At 37.2% G+C, this 20,553-nt stretch overlaps 1 protein-coding gene across 1 annotated transcript in view; it reads right to left on the bottom strand.

The window, feature by feature from the left end:
- Window positions 1-2,943: 2,943 nt before the first annotated feature.
- LOC116746153 (leucine-rich repeat-containing protein 37A3-like) overlaps window positions 2,944-20,553 on the bottom strand; it is a 68,181-nt gene continuing 50,571 nt past the window's right edge. The window contains 5 exon segments of the mRNA XM_032617460.1: window positions 2,944-3,147; window positions 3,573-4,376; window positions 4,378-4,975; window positions 5,089-5,383; window positions 7,396-7,514. Coding sequence (XP_032473351.1) covers window positions 2,944-3,147; window positions 3,573-4,376; window positions 4,378-4,975; window positions 5,089-5,383; window positions 7,396-7,514 — 2,020 coding nt within the window.

The raw sequence follows: 20,553 nt of genomic DNA, 5'->3' as shown, positions 1-20,553 counted from the left end.
GAGTTCCCTGGTGGTCTAGTGTTTAGGGCTGGGCTCATTCACTGTTGTGGCCCGAGGTTCAATCCCTGGTCAGGGAACTAAGATCCCACAAGCTGCACAGCATGGCCACACACCGCCACCCCCAAATAAACAAAAAACTCTTTATAGTAAAGAAATACTGGCTTTCATTGAATTTCAGTGTTTTGTATCGTTCCAGCGTTTTTGTCTCTAAGGAGACAAGACAAAAGAGTGGAGTAGGGAGCACAAGCTTTGCAGTCGGGTGAAACTGACTTCTGCTTTTGGTTTGGCCACTGGGGCCTTACATTGATCTCCTTCATCTATGAAGGAGGGATAGTAATATCATCCTTACAAGACTGTGGGCATTAAATCAGACAATATATGGAAAACTCTTCCTCTTACTCTTGGCGTGAATCAGTGCTAAGCTGGTGTCACAGACAAGATGGTGGAATATATCAAAGGCTCTGCTTGTGGTATCAGGCTCTGAGGGCTCTTTCCCACCATAAGATTATAAAAATATTGCTTTTATTTTCTTCTAATACCTTTATGTGGTCTTTTTTCACATGTATCAAAATATGTTTATTTAAGACGAAAAATGGGGAACTGCTATTATTTGTCCCCCAAATAGTTAGGCAGCTATTCTATCACCATTAATTCATTTTCTTCCACTGACCGGAACATTAAAACATGACATTTCAAAAGTCTTAAGAAAACATGGGTCTATTGCTGGACTCTATGCTTCTTCAAATAAATATTTGGTTGCATTATTCCTCACTGTGGAATTGACATAACGCCTCATCTCTCTTCCATTGAACACCATTATTGTCTACCATAGGAAGAACACTGCATGCCCCAGTCCTCAAAAAGCTTATCATATAAGTGGGGAGAGGAAATAATGGTTAGGACTCCTCACTTTCACTGTCTAGGGTACAGGTTCAATCCTTACTTGGGCAACTAAGATCCCGCATGCCAAACAAAACAAAACAAAACAAAACAAATGTAAGGTTAAACTACATAGAAGTTAAAAACAATAAAAATGGGACTTTCCAGAAATTCTAAAAAAGCAAAAGGCCATATGCCACCTGGAGATGTAGAGGGTACAGTCTGGGCAATGGCCAATGACTAGCAAGCTGATCCCATGCTAGTCCCCAGCCTCCTAGGCTCAGAAATCTTACTCTTCCTCACCAAGAGAGAACTTACATCTTCCTGTTGTGGCAGTCTCACTTTATCAATATCACAGGATTGATCAAAAATCAGAATGCCAAATTATTACTTGACAATGAGAAATACATCTGTTCTACACACAGGGCATCCATGTCTACACAAAGAGAGACTTACCTTCTGTGGGACAGGCCTCCGTGGCACACTAAAGCACAATCAAACAATTGAAGGCTACTTGGTGAGAACAGAATTAGAAAAGGAATCAGCTGAATCCAGAATTTAATGGGAAAGCCTGAGGTAGCTGGATCTGTCCATCTCCTCAACAGGTATGGCCTGGCTAGTGGGCCTGACTCTTCAGTTATGCTGTCTAAGGTGCCATCTCTACTCTCAGGCAATGTGAGGATGGGCACTGCCCATGTTGGTCTCTCCTCACCTTTTCTATGCTTTCACTACTGGCCAACCCTCCTGCAGATAGACACATTTCTCTTTAGAAGTTAGTACATCATGTCAGGTTTTATTCAAGTCTGCTAGGCCAGGAAGCCATTGGTCCTTACACATCTCTTCTCAACTCCATGATGTGCTAACCTTGGTGTTTCTCCCTTGGGGGGCTGCCTTTTAAAAAACTGCTTACCACTTTTGTGAGTTTTGAGGGGAGGGGACTGCTTTGCTATGGCCCTTAAGAAATGGTGACAAACCTCACAGGACTAGGATCAGGAGGGCTGGAGTATTCAGGGAAGGCTTTACGAAGAAACATTTCTGAAATTGAGTTGACTTTTGAGAGATTCATAGGACTTCCACAGGCAAAGCAAAATAAAGGAATTTTAGATGGGCAAAGGCACAGACAAAAGTAGGAATGGGTATGGTATAACGAGCGTATAGTGAGAAGCTGCTTTGGCTGGAATGGAGCGCTGCCATTACAAGAGAAAAGGTAAATAAAGTAGGTTGGCTTGGTAGGGTAGAATGTAGATTGTCAGCTTATTAAAATCACTCTTTTAATATTTGCAACTGTCTGTTGGGAAAAGTAATGAACCATTATGTAACTGAACAAAAGGTAAACAGGCTAGCTCCAGGAATAGGCTACTATAAATATGACATACTTTAGGGTAGCCTGCTATAGGATTTTACTTGCAGTGTTTTAATGGAGCCTATCTACACAATTGCTAATACACCGGAGAAGAAAGCTGCTAAGTAAACCTAAGGAATTGATGAGATCACACTTTTATCTTTTAGGCATGTCCTTTTAGCCCTCCCAGGGTGACTGATAGTTCCATGAGTATGGAGACCCTATACCTCTCATCACTTCAGCCAACAAGGAAAGAAAGCAATGCAGAATGAGAGTGACTGGCGAGTACATCAAATCAGCATAGTCTTTTGAGTTGAAGAAATTTTACTATCGTGTCAACTCTGGCCTTCTTATAAACTTAACTTGTCAAAATAGTCCAATGGCTTGTTATCACGGATCCAATCCCATAGAGATCTCCTGGGAGTGGAGTTCCTTTAGAAACCCTGTGGGGACTTCCCTGGTGGCACAGCAGTTAAGAATCCGCCTGCCAGTGCAGGGGACACAGGTTCGATCCCTGGTCTGGGAAGGTCCTACATGCTGCAGAGCAACTAAGTCCATGCGCCACGACTCCTGAGCCCACATGCCTAGAGTCCGTGCTCCACAACAAGAGAAGCCACGTCAATGAGAAGCCCATGCGCTCCAATAGGGACCCAACGCAGCCAAAAACAAACAAATAAAAAAATCCTGGGAATGTACTTTTCAGTAAAGGAGCAAAGTGTATCTCAGTCCTCATGACTAAAAAGAAGAATCAAGCAGTAGTAGGTGGAAGGGTGGCTTTGATTCTCAGGTTGTGGGTTCTGAATCTCAATTATTGTCATTACCTCAATGAGACAGAGAATTGTAACCAAAACCGTCACTACTACAGTTATAGATATTGTCAAGATGAATTTGTTGTTATAACCATATCCTGGAACTTCTCTTGTGAGCTAAGAAAATAAATAACATTTTTTTTTAAAACAAGGAGATAGAAGGGATGAAAGCTAACTATTCTTAAACCTATTCTAAACAATAGCTAACTATTCTTAAACTACTATAAAACCCAATCCTTTCACGTGAGTAGCTTCCATAAGAACAAGCCAAATTTAATGTTATTAATCTTATCATTAGCATTTTCTTCTACAATTTATTTATCTACAATTTATTTATCTTGTGTTATGTCCTTTTCTCGTCCACCCTAGGAATAGTGGCACACTCTCTAAATGAGCAAAGTGGGAGATCGCTGTCTTAGCCAGTTTCATGGCTGAAGATAAGATACAGTCTAGGAGCCCATGGTATTCCTGCTTGGGCACGTTAATGGCATGTCCTAAACTGAGTAAAAGTCCAGGTCCCATGTTTCAGGGGTTATCCTCACATCACTTGACTCCTGTTCTTTCTGCTCACTCTGGGCTTCTGTGCTCTCACTGATATAGTTGTCAGTTTTCCACTGGTCCATATCCCATTTCGCTTTGGACATCTTTACTTCTTGCTGCTTGCTGAGAAGCTTCATCAGGAGGCCTGTTCTAGAGATGAGGTTGGCACAGGCCAGCTGCACGTGGGTCTCCAAGCAGTCCATTTTCAAAGTCTGGATAACATAAGAAATGAGCCTTCACATGTCATTGTCAGGGATGAGGGACCGTAGCTGCTAGTTTAGCTGAGTTTCAACTTGATCACCCAGGGATGTGAGCTCTGGGAAAGTGAAGCCTGTGAGCTTAGAGGATAATTCAGTGCCCGTGTTGTGGTACTCCCATTGTGTTTTGTTGGTGTGTTGAACAGTTGGCATACTGTTGTCTGCAGCAACAGTAGAATGTGCAGTGGAGACGTTCCTATGGGTAGTGTTTCCAGGACCAATTACTCCTGACAGAGCAGAGTTTCCTGTAGAAATAATTTCTTCAGAAACATTGTGTGCAGTATTGTTTTCTGAAGTAGTGTTTTCTGTAGAAGGGTCTGAAAGAGAAAATAATTCTGGAAAAGGATTTTCCTGAGAAGTCACTTCTCTTGAAGGTGAAACAGCCTCTCCTGTAGGGGAATTTATGAGACTCCTCACTACAGAGAACAGAGGGCTTGCAAGTATCATTCTATCGAGTGAACTTTTCTTTCTGAACTTTCGACTCCTTTTGACTTTGGATTTTCTGTGGACCCGATGAGACTGAGTTTTATGGAAGATGTATTTTTTACCCAGAATGTGAGATTAGTTCAGGAGCCTTAATATTTCTAACTCTAGCCTTTGCAGCTTCTAAAACAAAAATAGTGTTGGATAAGTCTTTTGATTTGCTTTTATCCTCAGATGGGGATTTTGGAGGGATGGAGGCAGAAGGCCTGCCCTTGAAGTACTGTTTCAGGGAAGAGGAGCCTGCTGCCTTGTGTTCCTTTATGAATGAAGGCTCTGCATTGGAGGACTTTCCCACCAGCTTCCTAGGCCTCTGCACCATGAGAAGCTGTTTCAGCTTTCTTGGGGATGGCCTCCTGAGCATTCTTTCTTTGGCAGTGCTCGCCACAGATGCCTGGGCATTCTGTTTCCCCCTGACGCTCTCATCTCCCACTACTTTGAGGTGCATTTTCTGTATACCCTTTGGGCCTTTGAGGACCCTATTCACTCTCAGCAGCTTTTCTTCTGTACTCTCAATTTCTGCTAGGCTGTCTTTCTGTGGTTGGGCAGTTTCCAATTTCCTTTGAAAGATGTAACATTTAAACATGGCACTTAAAAGGTTGCAACGCATACACATGGCAGCTTTCTCTTCCTTTTTAACCTCATCAATTTTTCTTGAGTTTCTGCATCTAACAAATTTTCCAGAAAATGCAGTTTCCTCAATTTATTTTTATTAGTTGAATTGTTGGGTACAGGTTTAACAGTAGGGCTCCTTGTATTGTTTTTCAAAAGACCCAGCGACATATCTCCATCTTGTGTATTTGAAAAAAGAAGTTGAATGAATGGTAATAATGCTGATTCCACATCTCCTAGATTTCCCTTTGGGATATAGAGCAGTATGTAATTTAGTGCACTGATAATATCACTTTTATTATTAAAGGCCAGCTGCTCATTCATGAAGCCTGACAAGCTGACAGCACTTTTATCTGAGGATGCCATCTCTGACTCAATAGTCAGCTCGGTGCTATTGTTCTTCTTCCGGGCTTGTAACACCTTCATCAACGATTCTTCTGCATTCCCTATAGATGTTTCTTCATCTATCAAAAAAGAAGAGACTGTTTTTGATCATTGAAGACTGATGGGACAGCTTTTTGTCAGTCCACAGCCAAATAAATTAGGAATCACTCAACGTTTGAGTGCCACTTAGGAGAAAAAGAAACCCATACTTAATCCTATCACTGGCAACAACAAAATGTGAAAAAGATATCTCTTGAAAAAGGGGCTATCAGAAAATTCTGTAGCATGAAATATAGTAACTATATTCAGGATTACTCCACTGGTTCCCAAGGGCCAGTATTCAAGAATAGCCAAAGCTGGAAGACAAATATTCCCCTACTCAGCTGGACTCTCTGCAGATCTACTGTGACTCCTCACATTCATATACCCCATCCTGTCCTGCCTCAGAGGCAGAGGAGTATGAGGCTTCCTCTCTCCACCTCTTCAGTGTGCTTGTGTTCTTGCTGCTATCACAGATGACCACGACAACAACCGCCGCTAACAGGTCGTCATCTAGGCATGTCCTTCTCCACCCCCCTCACCGAGTCCTTTTCTCAGTCCCTGCTTCCATATATCACAGCCCCCATAACAGAAGGCTCTATACAGAAAAAAACACTATGTCCACCGTGGTTCTTTGCAAAAATTTGGGCAGCGATCTCGGGTATAAGGTAAGAGAATTGCCAGATTGTATGCCAATGTGGAATGTTCACCAAATCAATGGAATAATACTTGAGGTCCTAAAACGCAGAAGGGAAAAAGCAACTTCTGTCAGATGGCTACTTTGCTTTCATTTCATTTTACTTCTAATATTTCCAGCTTTACTTGGGGAACCATCCAAATCTTCTGACTGTGTGAAGGTAAGGTGTACCATTGTGTAGCTGAGCTTCTCTTCCAAAACGATTAAAAGTATTTTGGGTGAGGGTCAAAGGGGGAGGGAAGTGTCATAAGAAAGGGGACGCATGGGCTTGCCGAAAGCCGCAAAATGGGGACAGGAGATCGGGGCACTAGTGTCATAGCACTCAACACCTCTGATCCTGTTTTACCTCACCTTTAAAAGGAGATTAAAACTGCCCTTTCTGTCCACTTCTGGGGGAGAAGGGAGTAATATAATTAGTAAAAAAATTGTTTGGAGGAGTTCCCTGGTGGTCTAGTGGTTAGGACCAGGCACTTTCCCTGCTGTGGCCAGGATTCAATCCCTGGTTGGGGAACTAAGATCCCACAAACTGTGTGGCATGGACAAAAAAAAAAAAATTGTGTTGAAAAATCAGCAATATTTTCTTTATAAAAGTAGCAAAGTGTTATTATTTATGATGTGCTCAAGATCACTGAAAGAGACTTGTATTCAAGCTACGTGGGCATGAAAGCACATTTTGGAAGTTATCAAGTTAGTGCCAATAAATCTAATATATAGAAAAAGAGTTGAAAGCCCCTGAGTGTTTTCTGGATAGAAAAGCTTAAGATTCAGAGCAAGTTCAGAGGTTGACAGTCTAAGAATAAACTATATCTCCCATCCATTAGGAGGGCTAGGTAGCAGCTTCTGGTTATGGAACCAGAAACTCTCAGGCTCCAAATAGGACATAAAACAGCATCACTTGTACTCTTTATAAAATTGCAGAAACAAACAAAATGAACAAAAATATATTTATACCTGTCCTATAAGACAAAGGGTACTTGAGACCTAATGTATATAAAGTCAGTTTACAAACTGTTATGCGCTATATGAATAAGTTCTCATTTGCAGAGAGCACAGCATAGGATATGTGACCATTAATGTTAATTCCCTTCCCCCTTCCATTCCTTTCTCTTGTTCCTTTATGTATGCGGATCAGTTACATTATTAAGCTAACAATGTAACTGAGCTATTATTAGCTTAATAATGTAACCAAGAATCTGATTTTTAGCAAGGTGGTAGTTCTTAGAAACATAGGGAACTGGAACTCGGAATGAATGAATTAAAATAATGCAATTACATCATTAATTTTAAAATTTATCATCATTGATTAAAAATTAAAGAATTAAATTAATAATTTATTATCCTGCAATGGAGACTCACCACGATGTGTGACATCTGTTAGGCATTCATTCTCACAACACAACTTGACTGTCTTACAGAAAACCTCAATAGTATTTTTAAATTGGCAGAGGCAGCAGGCCATACGGTTAGGTAAGATCCTATAAATGGAAACACAGGTAATTAAATTCGTGGTAAAAGAGTTACCTGAGTAGGTAGAAGAGGTAGTACAAGGCCACCACAGACCAGTGTAAAAAGGAGTTCTTGGGGCATATGGACTGGAGAACTGGATAGGGGCCAGTTGGCCAATTGCTGCTCTTGACTGTTGTAAATAAATATAGAGGAGGAGAGAGGTGCCCAACAGAAGAATTAGGATTGCAGAATGTACAGTATGCCTAGAAAAAAGGGAATAGAGATTAGAATTTGGTGACATTGATCTGTAGTTTAATTCAGGTGTATATCCTTCCAACCCGAAAGTCTCACTTTGGGTTAAGAGTACACAGGAGGAAGGCAGACTTCTAAGAAGAGTCTGAATAAGACCGTACCTTCTGGAGTCCGTTTCTCAGTTCCTATTTGTGAGTAGTAATATATTAGAAATTATTCTAGTAGTAAAAAAGCATCGTGTGGTTAAACATAACAGAGATTGCATTGGCCAAATCTGGACAAAAGGAACATTCCAAAGAATAATATTATCACATTATAATAAGGTATAACATCGTTAATTTTTTAAAAGGTACATACGTTCATAATGATACTCAAAATGAAAAGTGGGGGAGCTCTTCTTTATAGAATAATGTCAGCTAATAAATGTAAAAGGAATTATAGAATTGGGAAAGTGTCATTTTGCAAGTATGAATGTAATAATCAATTTAGACAAGGATTATCATTGATGCACAGTAGGGTGAAGAGGTGTTTGAAAGTAGGATCTTCACTGATCCCAAAGTATCACCCCACATATTATTTATCAATTACCAAGGGGAAAAATAACTTTACAATGGAGAGATATGGAAGATACCACCTTAATCAGGTGATCAAACTTAGCACTTGGACACCTGATATGATGAAATATGAAGAATACATCACCTATATAGTATTCTTCCCCAAAATGTTTACTTTCAATCTAATCAGGAAACAGACAAATCCAGATTGTGGGGCAATTTACAAGACAACTTGCTAAGACTCTTCAAAAATGCCAATGTCATAAAAGACCAAAAAAAAAAAATAGTAAGGAGATATTCTACATTAAAGGAAGCAAAGACATGACATGTAATGCCTAATCTTTAATTGGACCCTGTATCAAAACAAAACAGACTGTAAGAATATTATTGGATTCTGGCCAAGATGAAGTAACAAGGACCAATTTAACCTCCCACCTGAAACAATGAAAAAATCAGGCAGAACATATGAAACAACAGTTTTCAAGAAACTGCACCTCAGGCAATAAAGTTTAGTGATCCCCAGGAGATGGGAAATAAATGAAGTGATCCCTATAATTGCCCTAACTTACCTCTCTGAGAGAGTTTCCAGGTCATGGTACAGGGAAGAGAAGTACAGGCAGAGACTGGTGGAGTCCCTGACTGAGGAAATGGAGCTGAGTGTCTGGGAAACCAGGATAACTAGAGTTCACAAAGCAGAGTATCAGAGAGAAAAGAAGTGCACAGACAAAGAACTCTGGAGATATGCAGAGGGATCTCTTGAGAATTCAACAAAATATTGGTCAGTATATTTGTGTGAGGAATTACTTGATGCCAGGAAAAGAACCACATGAAAGGATTAATAATAAGAATAACTGGATATCACACAGGGTTGTAGGAATAGTACCTGTTCCTACAAGTCAGACTGGAAAACCTCATGATACTCAGAAAGGATCTGCCTCAGTAGTTGCAAATAATGAGCTCCAGACTAAAGGCTACTTGGACTCCTACCCAACAAATCTTAAAAGCTAGACCTAAAAGAATAAAATTGTTTTGAGTAACTTAATTTCACCCAAAACAAAGCCCAAGCATTTTACAAGAATATAAATATATATAACACACAATAAACTAAAACTCACAATACCTGGGATCATATGAAAAATTTCCAAGCATGCAAAGAAGTAGGAAAATATGACCCATACTGAGGAGAAAAGGCAACCAATCAAAACTAACCCATAGTCTATACAGATGTTAGAATTGGCAGAAAAGAACATTTAAAAAGTTATTTTACATGATTAAAAGTTATTATAACTGTATTTCATATGTCAAAAAACCCAGACTAAACACTGAAAATGTTAAGTGCAGGCATGGAAAATATAAAACAGATACAAATTGAGTTTCTAGAGATTAAAAACAATGTCTAAATGAAAAAGACATTGAACGAGGTTAATGACAGATTAGACACTGCAGAAGAAAGAGTCAGTGAACATTAAGGCATAGTAATAGAAACTATCCAAAATGAAACAAAAAGAGTAACAAAACAAAACAACAACAAAAATGAATATAGCATCAGTGAGTTGTGCAACAACTTCAAGTGGCCTAATACATGTGTACTTAGAGTCCATGAAGGAGAGGAGAAATACAAAAATTTGAAGAAATAATACCCCAAATTTTTCCAAATTGGTAAACACTATAAAACCACAATGTCAAGAAGATAAATGAACTTTAAGCATAAGAAACATGGAGAAAACAACACCAAGGCACAAAAATAGTCAAATTGCTCAAAACCAGCAATAAAGAGAAAAATTTAAAAGCAGCCAGAGGAAAAAAACTATACACTACAAACAGAGGAATAAAGATAACAATGACAGCAGAATTCTTGTTGGAAACAATGTAAATGAGAACTCAGTGTAATAACATCTTTAAAGTAGTGAATTGAGTTCTATCAAACTAGAATTCTACACCCAGATCTGTCAAAACAAAAGTAAAATACAGACTGTCTCAGACATACAAAAGCTGAAATAATTCATTACTAGTAGACTTTCACTGTAGGAAATATTAAAATAAGAATTTTTAAGCAGAAGGAAAATGACACCAGTTTAGAATATGGATCTAAACAAAAGATTAAGAATACTGGAATTGGGACTTCCCAGATGGTTCAGTGGTTAAGAATCTGCCTGCCAATGCAGGGACATGGGTTCAATCCCTGGTCTGGGAAGATCCCACATGCTGCACAGCAACTAAGCCTGTATGCCACAACTACTGAGCCTGCACTCTAGAGCTTGTGTGCCACAGCTACTGAAGCCCACGCACCTAGAGCTTGTGCTCTGCAACAATATAAGCCATCCAATGAGAAGCCGGTTCACTGCAGTGAAGAGTAGCCCCTGATTGCTGCAATGAGAGAAAGCCCAGGGAAAGCAAAAAAGACCCAAAGCAGCAAACAAATAAATTAAAAAGAAATACTTAAAAAAAATTTTTAAAGGATTTTAGACAATCAATATATGTCTCTGACCACAATGGAATTAAATTAGAAATTAAGAAATCTGAAAAAGCTCCAAATATTTGGAAACTAAACAACAAACTTCTCAGTAACTTTACAGTCAAAAAAGAAATCAAAAGGGAAATCAGAAACTATTTTGAACTCACTGAAACTGAAAACATAATATGCCAACATGTGGGCTATTGCTAATGCTGTACTCAACTTCCTCAACTGCCACATTAAACTGGAAAAATGAAAGCAAATTAATCACTGAGTAAGAGAAGAAAGAACACAATAAAGATCAAAGTAGAAATAAATAAACTGCAAAATAGAAAAGTACTATAGATATTAAAAGGATAATAAGAGAATATTATAGAATACTTTATAACAATAAATTCAAGATGAAATGGACAAATTCCTTGAAAGACATGCTCTACTAAAGTTTATTCAAGAATAAAGATAATAAAGAAATTGGATGTGCAGTTTAAAACCTTCCAACAAAGAAAGCTTTAAGTCCAGGTTGCTTAACTGATAAATTCTACCAAACATTTAAGGAATAAAATAATGCCAATTCTACAGAAACTCTACCAGAAAGTTGAAGAGAAGGGAATACTTCCCAACTTATTTATAAGGCAAACATTCACCATACCAAGACTACACAATGGGGCTTCCCTGGTGGTGCAGTGGTTGAGAGTCGCCTGCCGATGCAGGGGTCACAAGTTCGTGTCCCTGTCTGGGAAGATCCCACATGCCATGGAGCGGCTGGGCCCATGAGCCATGGCTGCTGAGCATGCGTGTCCGGAGCCTGTGCTCCACAACGGGAGAGGCAACAACAGTGAGAGGCTTGCATACCGCAAAAAAAAAAAAAAAAAAAAAAAAAAGATTACACAATGACATTACAAGAAAACTATAGACCAATATCTCTCATGAACACACAGGCAAAAATTCTTCACAAAATTTTAGTGTATCAAATCCAATAATATATAAAAAGATGATACAGCATGACCAAGTGAAGTTTATCTCAAGAATGAAAGGTTCATTTAATATATGAAAATCTATTTACCCAACTTAGTACACTAAAAAAGAAAAATCAGGACATTTCTCGTGGGGCAGTGGTTAAGAATCCACCTGCCAGTGCAGAGGACATGGGTTTGAGCCCTGGTCCGGGAAATCCCACATGCCACTGAGCAACTAAGCCCATGCACCACAACTACTGAGCCTGCACTCTAGAGCCCGTGAGCCACAACTACTGAACCCATGTACCACAACTAATGAAGCCCGTGCACCTAGAGCCTGTGCTCTGCAACTAGAGAAGCTACCGCAATGTTAAGCCTGCATACTGGAACGAAGAGTAGTCCCTGCTCTCCACAACTAGAGAAAGACTGCATGCAGCAATGAAGACCCAATGCAGCCAGACATAAATAAACAAATTAAGAAAAGAAAAGAAGAGAAAAATCACATAATCATTGCAATTGATGCAGGAAAAGAATGAAAGAATCTAACATCCATTCCTGATTAAAGAAAAAACATCCCTCAGTAGACTAGGAATGGAAGCAGACTTCCTCAACCTGATAAATGACTTCTACAAAAAGCCTAACATCATATTTAATAGTGAGAGACAAAGTACTTTCTCTCCAGGATCAGGACAAAGGCAAGGATGTGTGCTCTCATTACTTCTATTTGACAGTGCACTGTAGGTTCTAGGCAGTGCAACAGGACAACAAAAATAAAAGAAATATTCAGAATGGAAAGGAAGAAGTAACACTATCGTTATTTGCTGATAACATGATTATATAGAAAGCCTGAGAGAATCTACAAAATTGCTACTGGAACTAATAAATGAGTTTATCAAGTTTGCAGCGTACAAGATCAACATACAAAAAGATTAATTTATCTCAACAAACAATCAGAGATCAAAGTTTTAAAATACTACTTATAATATAATGAAACATATAAAATACGTAGAATAAATCTGACAAAAGATGTAAAAGACTTGCACACTGAAAACTGTAAAATATTGCTGGCGGAAATTAAGGAAGACCTAATTAAATGGAGAGATATAATGTATTCATGGTTCAGAAGACTCAATATTATTAAGACATCAATTCTCCCCAAAATCGATTTATAGATCAAAATACCAGTAGGCTTTTCTATAGAAATTGACAAGCTAATTCTAAAATTCATATGGAAATTAAATTTAGAATAACTAAAACAACTTTGAAAAAGAACAAAGTTGAAGAACTAACAGTAACTGATTTCAAGGCTTATGAATCTACACTTTGAAGACATTGTGATAGTAGTGTAAAGATAGACAAAAAGATCAAAGGAACAGAATAGAAAGTTCAGAAGATGTGGACAACTGATTTTCAGGTTCAAAGGCATTTAAGTGGAGAAACGATAGTCTTTTCAACAAATGATGCTTGAACAATTGAATATCTAGGTGCAAAAAGAAAAAAAAAGAATTTCCATCCAAACCATATACAGAAATGAACTCAAATTGGTTCAAAGATCTAAATGTAAAACATAAAACTATAAAACATAAAAGTATAAAACTTCTAGAACCAAAGAGGTGAAAAATTTTATGACCTTGACTAGGGCAAGATTTTGTAGATACAATACCAAAAGCATAATCCATAAACGAAAAAAATAGACAAATTAGACACCATCAAAATTAGGAATTTCTGCCTTGCAAAAGACATTCCTGAGAGAATGAAAAGATGAGTCACAGAATGGGAGAAAATATGTAGCAACTTACATATTGGATAAAGGACTAATTTCCAGAATATATAAAGGACTCTCAAAACTCCAGAAAAATATAGATAAAAGATTCAAAGATATACAGATGGAAAATAAGCATATGAAAAAATGTTTGACATGATTAATCATTAGGAATGCTATAGTGAGATACAACTACACACTTATTAAACTATCTAAAATTAAAAATACTGAGCATAACTAGTGTTGGCCACAACGTGAAGAAAATGCAACTCTCATACACTGCTGGTAGAGATGTAAAATGATCAAACCACTATGGAAAATAGGTATTTTTTTAAAAACTTAAACATACACTCACCAATGATCCAGCCATTCTACTTGCAGGTATTTACCCAAGAGACATGGAAGTATATATCCATACAAAGACTTGTACACAAATATTCATAGGAACTTGATCTGTAATAGACAAAGACTGAAACAACTCAAATGTCCATCAATGGTGAATAGATAAATGGTGGTACATCCATGTAATGGAATACTATTCAGCAATAAACAGAAATGAATTACTGATATATACAACAATATGGCTGAAGATTTAAATATTCACACTGAGTTTGAAGCCAGTTAGAAAAAAGAATACACTGTATGATTCCATTTACACAAAATTCTAGAAAAGGCAAATAGAAAGCAGATCAATGGTTGCATGGCCATTGGGAAGGGCAAGGAACGATGGGAAGGAAGAATTACAAAAAGACATTAAGAAACTTTCTGAGGTGATGGACATTTTGATTTTGGTGAAGTCTTCATGGGGTGTATGTGTGTGTGTGTGTGAACACAGATTATTGTTTGTCAATTATACCTCAAAAACCTGTTAAAAGAAATGATATTATATGAGAGAGACAATTGGGGAAATTTGAATAGCAACTCCTTATTAGGTAATATTATTGTGTAGGAATATAATTTCTTCAATATTGTGTGTTAACAGTATTGTAGTTACGTAGGGAAATAATTTTTAATATCCAGAGAGGAGGACCTCTAGCTGACAAGAGAGGGATCGCAATTGTGGCAGATGCTGTGGGAGGCTGAGGGAGATGAGACTAGAGCAGTGACCAGTGTGTGACGGCGTGGTGAAGACAGTCATTTGTCAGCTGACCTGACAAAGATGGTTGGAACAGACTGCTAAACGCAGGGCATTTCCGCATACTAAACTCATGCAATGCCCTCAACTTGCCTTGGCATAACAGAAAGTTTCTATTAGCTTGCCATATTGGAGGGGGGATGGCACAATTTAAGGTGCAGTAAGTTGTGTAATTAACTGTCACAATAGGGTCCTACAGAAATAGTTTTTTAAACTGAAAAAAAAGAAACTTGGCCCTTCCCTCACAACATGTATGAAAATTAACTCAAAATGAATCATAGACCTAAATGTAATGATATAACTTCTGAAAGAAAACATAGGAGAAAATCTTTGTGGTTTTGGGTTACATAATGGGGTCTCAGACAAACATTTCTTAGATAAGACACAAAAAAGCACAAACCATCTAAGAAAAATTGCTAAGGGACTGCCCTGGGGGTTAAGACTCCAAGTTCCCAAAGTAGGGGGCCCGTGGTCGATTCCTGGTCAGGGAACTAGATCCCATATGCATGCCACAACTAAGAGTTCACATGCCACAACTAAGAAACTCAGGAGCCACAACTAAGGAGCCCATCTGCTGCAACTAAGACCCAGCACAACCAAATAAATAAATTAAATAAATATGAGGAAAAAAGAAAAATTGCTAAATTAGAGTTCATCAAAAATTTAAAACTTCTAGCCTTCAGAGACACTTTAATACAATGAAAATAAGTCACAGTCCCAGGAGAAGATATTTATTATACACATATCTGAGAGAAAGGACTTTCTCCATTGCTTTTAATAGAAAGCACTCTTGAAACCCAATATAAGTATCCAATTAAAAAATGGATTTGAACAGACACTTCATTTCAAAAGAGTGTCTATTCATGTGTCTATTACAATGGGGTAATATATCTATCACATAAGGTTACTGTAAAGAATAAATGTGAAATGCTGATCACAGATGCCTGGTAACCCAAAAGATATTAGTTTTGATAATTATCTTTATAATATTCTGCAAAAGTATGCTAATAATTCTTGAATTAACCTAAAGTTAGATATTCTTCCATTTTTTTTTGTTTTTTCCCCGTATTTGTTTTAAAGAACTAAGAAACAAACAAACAAAAAAAATAGAAAGAAAGAACTAAGAAGAAAATCTACTCCAGCATTTTGGAATAAAATTTTGTTTCCCAAAATTAATTTGTTTATTTTATTGATATATAAACAAAATTTTATTTATTTATTCAGCAAACATTTATTAAATACCTAGTAAATATTAGGCACTATGTTAGGCACAGGAATAATGATGACAATAAAGTGTGGTCCCTGCTCTCAAGTTGCTGACAATCTAGGAGAGTGACAAGTGAACAGGTGATAACATACACAGTAAGAAAAGCTATGATACAAGAATACACATGGGACTATGTGATAGGAGTATGGCTTTCACCAGTTCCTCTTGGACTTACCTCTTCTTCTTTGGTTCCAGAACCAAGGAATTAGCCCTATTTTTGTATTTAACTGGGTAGTTTAAATCATGAAATTTTAAAAAAAAATTGTAGAAAGAAAAACACCTTGAATTATGGAGGACACTAGAAATAGTACTTTTTTACAGAGCAAGGGCTTCCTACCAGCATACTCACTTCTGGGGTTTTTAACCTGAAACGTTCTTTGGCATATTTTTTCTTTGCTTGCCACTGTTTTTGTTGTTGTTGTTTGTTTGTGTGTTTGTTTTTCTTCTCCACTTTATCATCTAGAGACCTTGGTAGTTTCCAATGAAAGAGTGTTTTGCAGATTCTAAGGCTGATTTATAGGTAAAGACAGAAAATGATTTATTTTGTAACCTTCAAGCTACATACCAAAAAAAATGAATATAAGCTTTCATGGAAGTGAGTGAAAATTCAGATAATTTTAATTCCATTCCTATTTTTCAGAATTCTCAATCATAATCCTTTGACAACAGTTGAAGATTCTTATCTTTTTAAATTGCCAGCATTAAAATATTTGTAAGTATTGCAACAGTTTCATAACTAATGAGATAATTTCTGCTCTTTTTTACTTTAGTCAAAGATTGAGTACTTTGGCTAAAAAGTCATAAGTTAGATTTTAACTGGGTTATTGAAAATAAGAGTTATTGGCAAAGAAAAGGATTAAGAACGAATATATATGGGTAAGACAGCCAGCAGAGAATGAGAACAGTGTTGAAGAACACGTATAGATATGGAACATGTAGATGCATGTAGGAATATTATTTATCCCGGAAAGCAAGAAAGAATAAGGGGTACATTATTTTTTTTAAAGAGTGATCAAAAGAGGTAGATGCAATTGAAAATTGCAGAAGTTAGAGAAGTTAGAATAATAAAAAATTATTGTACTGTTCAGCACCAAATCATTAATTTCAAGATGCAAATTTAAATGTCTTCAATAAGAGCTCTTTGGAATTATCATCTATGGCAAGTAAGAAGCCAGAATTGAAGCAACCACATGTTAAGTATCTTTTTAGGTTTAGAATTTTTGTCTTTCAGTTTTGTACCATGCATGTTAAGCCTTCTCCTTCATAGAATGGGGACAACACAAGTGTCACATACAACAATTGAAAGCATCCTCATGATGACCCTTGAATTTGAAAAACTGTAAGTTGATTTTTCTTACATTTATTTTCACTCAGTAGTTTTTTTAGGTTTGTTTTATTATTTTCTTATGTCAGGTTTATTTATGTATAATTTTCATTTAACAAAATTCACTATTTTTAAATATAGAGTGTGATGTGTTTTGACAAACATATAGTTCTATAGCCACAACCACATTTTAGGTGAAGAAAACTTCTGCACTCCCAAAAGACCCCTCATGTCTCTTTGTACTCAATCCATCCTCCTCCCACTACCAGCCCCTGGCAACCACCAATCTGATTTTTGTCCATATAATGTTGCCTTTTCCAGAATATCTTACAAATGAAATCACGTGGTATGTAGCCTTTTGTTTTTGGCTTCTTTCAGTTAGCCAATCTCTTTGGAGATTCATCTGTTTTGTTGCACGTGTCAGTAGTTCATTCCTTTTTATTGCTGAGTAGTATTCTAGTTGTGTGGATTCACATTTTGTTTTCACATTCATAGTTTGATGGACATTTGAAATGTTTTCTAGTTTTTTGGCTATTATGAACAAAGCCTCTGAAAACACTCACATGTGTGTGTGAACATATGTTTTGTGTGAGCATATGTTTTCGTTTCTTTGGGGTAAAATACCTAAGGGTGGGAATGCTTCATCATATGCTAAGTGCATATTTAACATTTTAAGAAACTGCTAAACTGTTTTCTAAAGTGCCTGTGCCATTTTGCTTTCCCACTAGCAGTCTATGAGAGTTACAGTTGCTCCACATCTTCACCTGATCCTTATATTTGTTGTTTTTTTTTTAAATTTGTCCTTTCTCGTAGGTGTGTAGTTGCATCTTGTGGTTTTTGCCACATTTTGCAATTCTGTAATAGCTGATGATGTTGAGTGTCTATTCATGTGATAGATATATTACCCCATTGTACAAATGAGGAAACTGAGGCACAGAGAAGTTACATAACTTGTCCTAAGTAATCAAGCTAGAAAGAAGCAGAGCTGGAATTTGAACTCAGTTCTGACTCTAAAGCCTGTGTTTAACATGAATGAAAAAAAAGGGGGGGGGGGGTTGTGGTTTTAAAACATCTGTTACTTTAACCTTAATTTTGAGACCACTAAATATAGGAATACCTTTTCAACCTTAATCTACCCACCTGGGAAAGCCTCTATGAGAATTATATTTTCTCTTTTTATTTGTTTATTTATTTCTCTGTTTATTTATTTTTTCCTTAATCATCTCCCATGAAAAATATTTAATTAGGCTATGGCCATTGAGACTTTAGAGATATTAAAAAGTATTGCAAGAAAATCAGTAAAAATGATGGAGGAAAGACATCTGAAAATTCATCCCTCCATAGAAGCAACAATAACAATAACAACAACAACAACAAAAGTGGAAAAAATGGTCAGAATCAACTTCTTCTGAACTCTGGAAATTTAACCAACAGGCTTGCAGCAAATTGGGAGGCAACTTATTAAAGGAAAACAAATTAATTTCTGTAAGAACAATGAGATCTGTGTTCCTTTAACTTGTCCTTGAACTTTGATCTCCATGACAGGGGTAACCTTGAAAAAAAGCCCACATCCCTGATACCAGAAGGAGCAAGATGGACTGGGAGGTCCTTCAAAGCCTCATTCCCAAAGAACTGTCATTGTTTTACATATCTGGTGGTCCCCTGGAAGACCTCACTTGAAAGGATTGCCTTTGACCTGACTGAGAGCTGTCTAGTGAGAAAAGCCTCTCCTCATGTGGCATTTCTGGAAAACCTTTTGAAGCAAATATTTTAACATGGTGGTTGCATGAGGCAATGGATAACATTTTGGGGCAAAAAACAGCCCAAACTAAAAGCTTAAAAAGAAAAGCTGAGGAATGAGATGTCCACAGAGACTTTGAAATGTTCCATTGTATTCCTGGGAAACTGGAAGACCACAGAGATATTCCTGGCAATCCAGGGAAATAACTGTTAGCATTAATAAATGAGTTCAGCAAGGTTGTAGGATATAAGATCAATATTTTTTCTACACACCAGCAATGAGTAATCCAGAAAAGAAATTAAGAAAACAATTCCTTGTGTAATAGCATCAAAACAAATAAAATACCTAGGAAAAAATTTAACCAAGTAAGTGCAAGATTCACACTGAAAAGCACAAAACTGTTGAAAGAACTTGAAGAAGCTCTAAATAAATATAAAGACATGCTGGATTCATGGACTGGAAGATAAACTTATTAAAATGTCACTACTTCCCAAATCGACCTCTGGTTCCATTGCAATTCCTGTCAAAATCCCAGCTGACTTCTTCCCAGAAATTGCCAAGCTAATTCTAAAATTCATATGGCAATTCAAGGAAACAGATTAACCAAAAGAATGTTGGTAAAGAACAAAGTGGGAGGATTCACACATCCTGGTTTCAAAACTCAGTTCAAAGCTACTGAAATCACATTGTGGTACTGGAATAAGAACAGACATGAAAATCAATGGAACAGAATTGACAGTATAGAAATAAACCCTCATATTTATGGTCTATTGATTTTCAACAAGAGTGCCAAAGCAATTCAACATAGAAAGAACAGTCTTTTCAAATGATGCTGGGACACCTGTACATCCACACACGAAATAATGAAGCTGGACTCCTACACTTCAAACCATATATTAAAATTAATTTGATCTAGATGGATCAAATATCTAAATGTAAGAGCTCAGGCTATAAACCACTTAGAAGAAAACACAGGAGTAAATCTTTATGACATTGCATTAGACAACAGTTTCTTAGATATGCTACCAGAAGCACAAACAACCAAAGGAAAAATAGATGAATGGGATTTTATAAAAATTAAACAGTTTGTGCTTCAAAGGACACTATCAAGAAAGTGACAAAACCTATAGAATGGGAGAAAATACTACAGGTGGGAAGAATAAGATGCAGTTGTGAAAAGAAAAGTATAGTAGTTGCTAGGTGTGACAATCTCAGAATTTTGAACTATTAAAAATAAAACAGCCACCCTGAATCACCCCAAAGGGCAGACCCAAGTTATTTTTAGCGTTATACATTTCTAAATCTGAGAAGATGCCAGGATTCTAGTACATAGCAAAAAGTGATGCCAGCACCCTGAAGTGTGTAAGCTTTTGTGTGTACATAGCTATCTAAAGGAAACAAAAGCTAGTTGACTGGGGGAACATTAGGGCGGCTCTGTGAGGGCAGCTCAATTTGCCTTCGTAGTGTGGCCACACCTCCCTCATTGATATTCTCAACAATGGGGTAAATAACTCACTAGGGATAAGGCTTTGATTTTTTTCTTATCCCTCTTAGTGCTTACGTTCTTGGTACAATATTGATTTACCACAGACAAGCCAGCATGTGAATGTGCTCTGTCTGGT

The sequence above is a fragment of the Phocoena sinus genome, chromosome 20 (assembly GCF_008692025.1).
Source record: "Phocoena sinus isolate mPhoSin1 chromosome 20, mPhoSin1.pri, whole genome shotgun sequence".
In the NCBI taxonomy this organism is placed as follows: Eukaryota; Metazoa; Chordata; class Mammalia; order Artiodactyla; family Phocoenidae; genus Phocoena; species Phocoena sinus.
The sequence above is the reverse complement of the archived record's forward strand: the minus strand, read 5'-3'. Positions and strand labels throughout refer to the sequence as shown.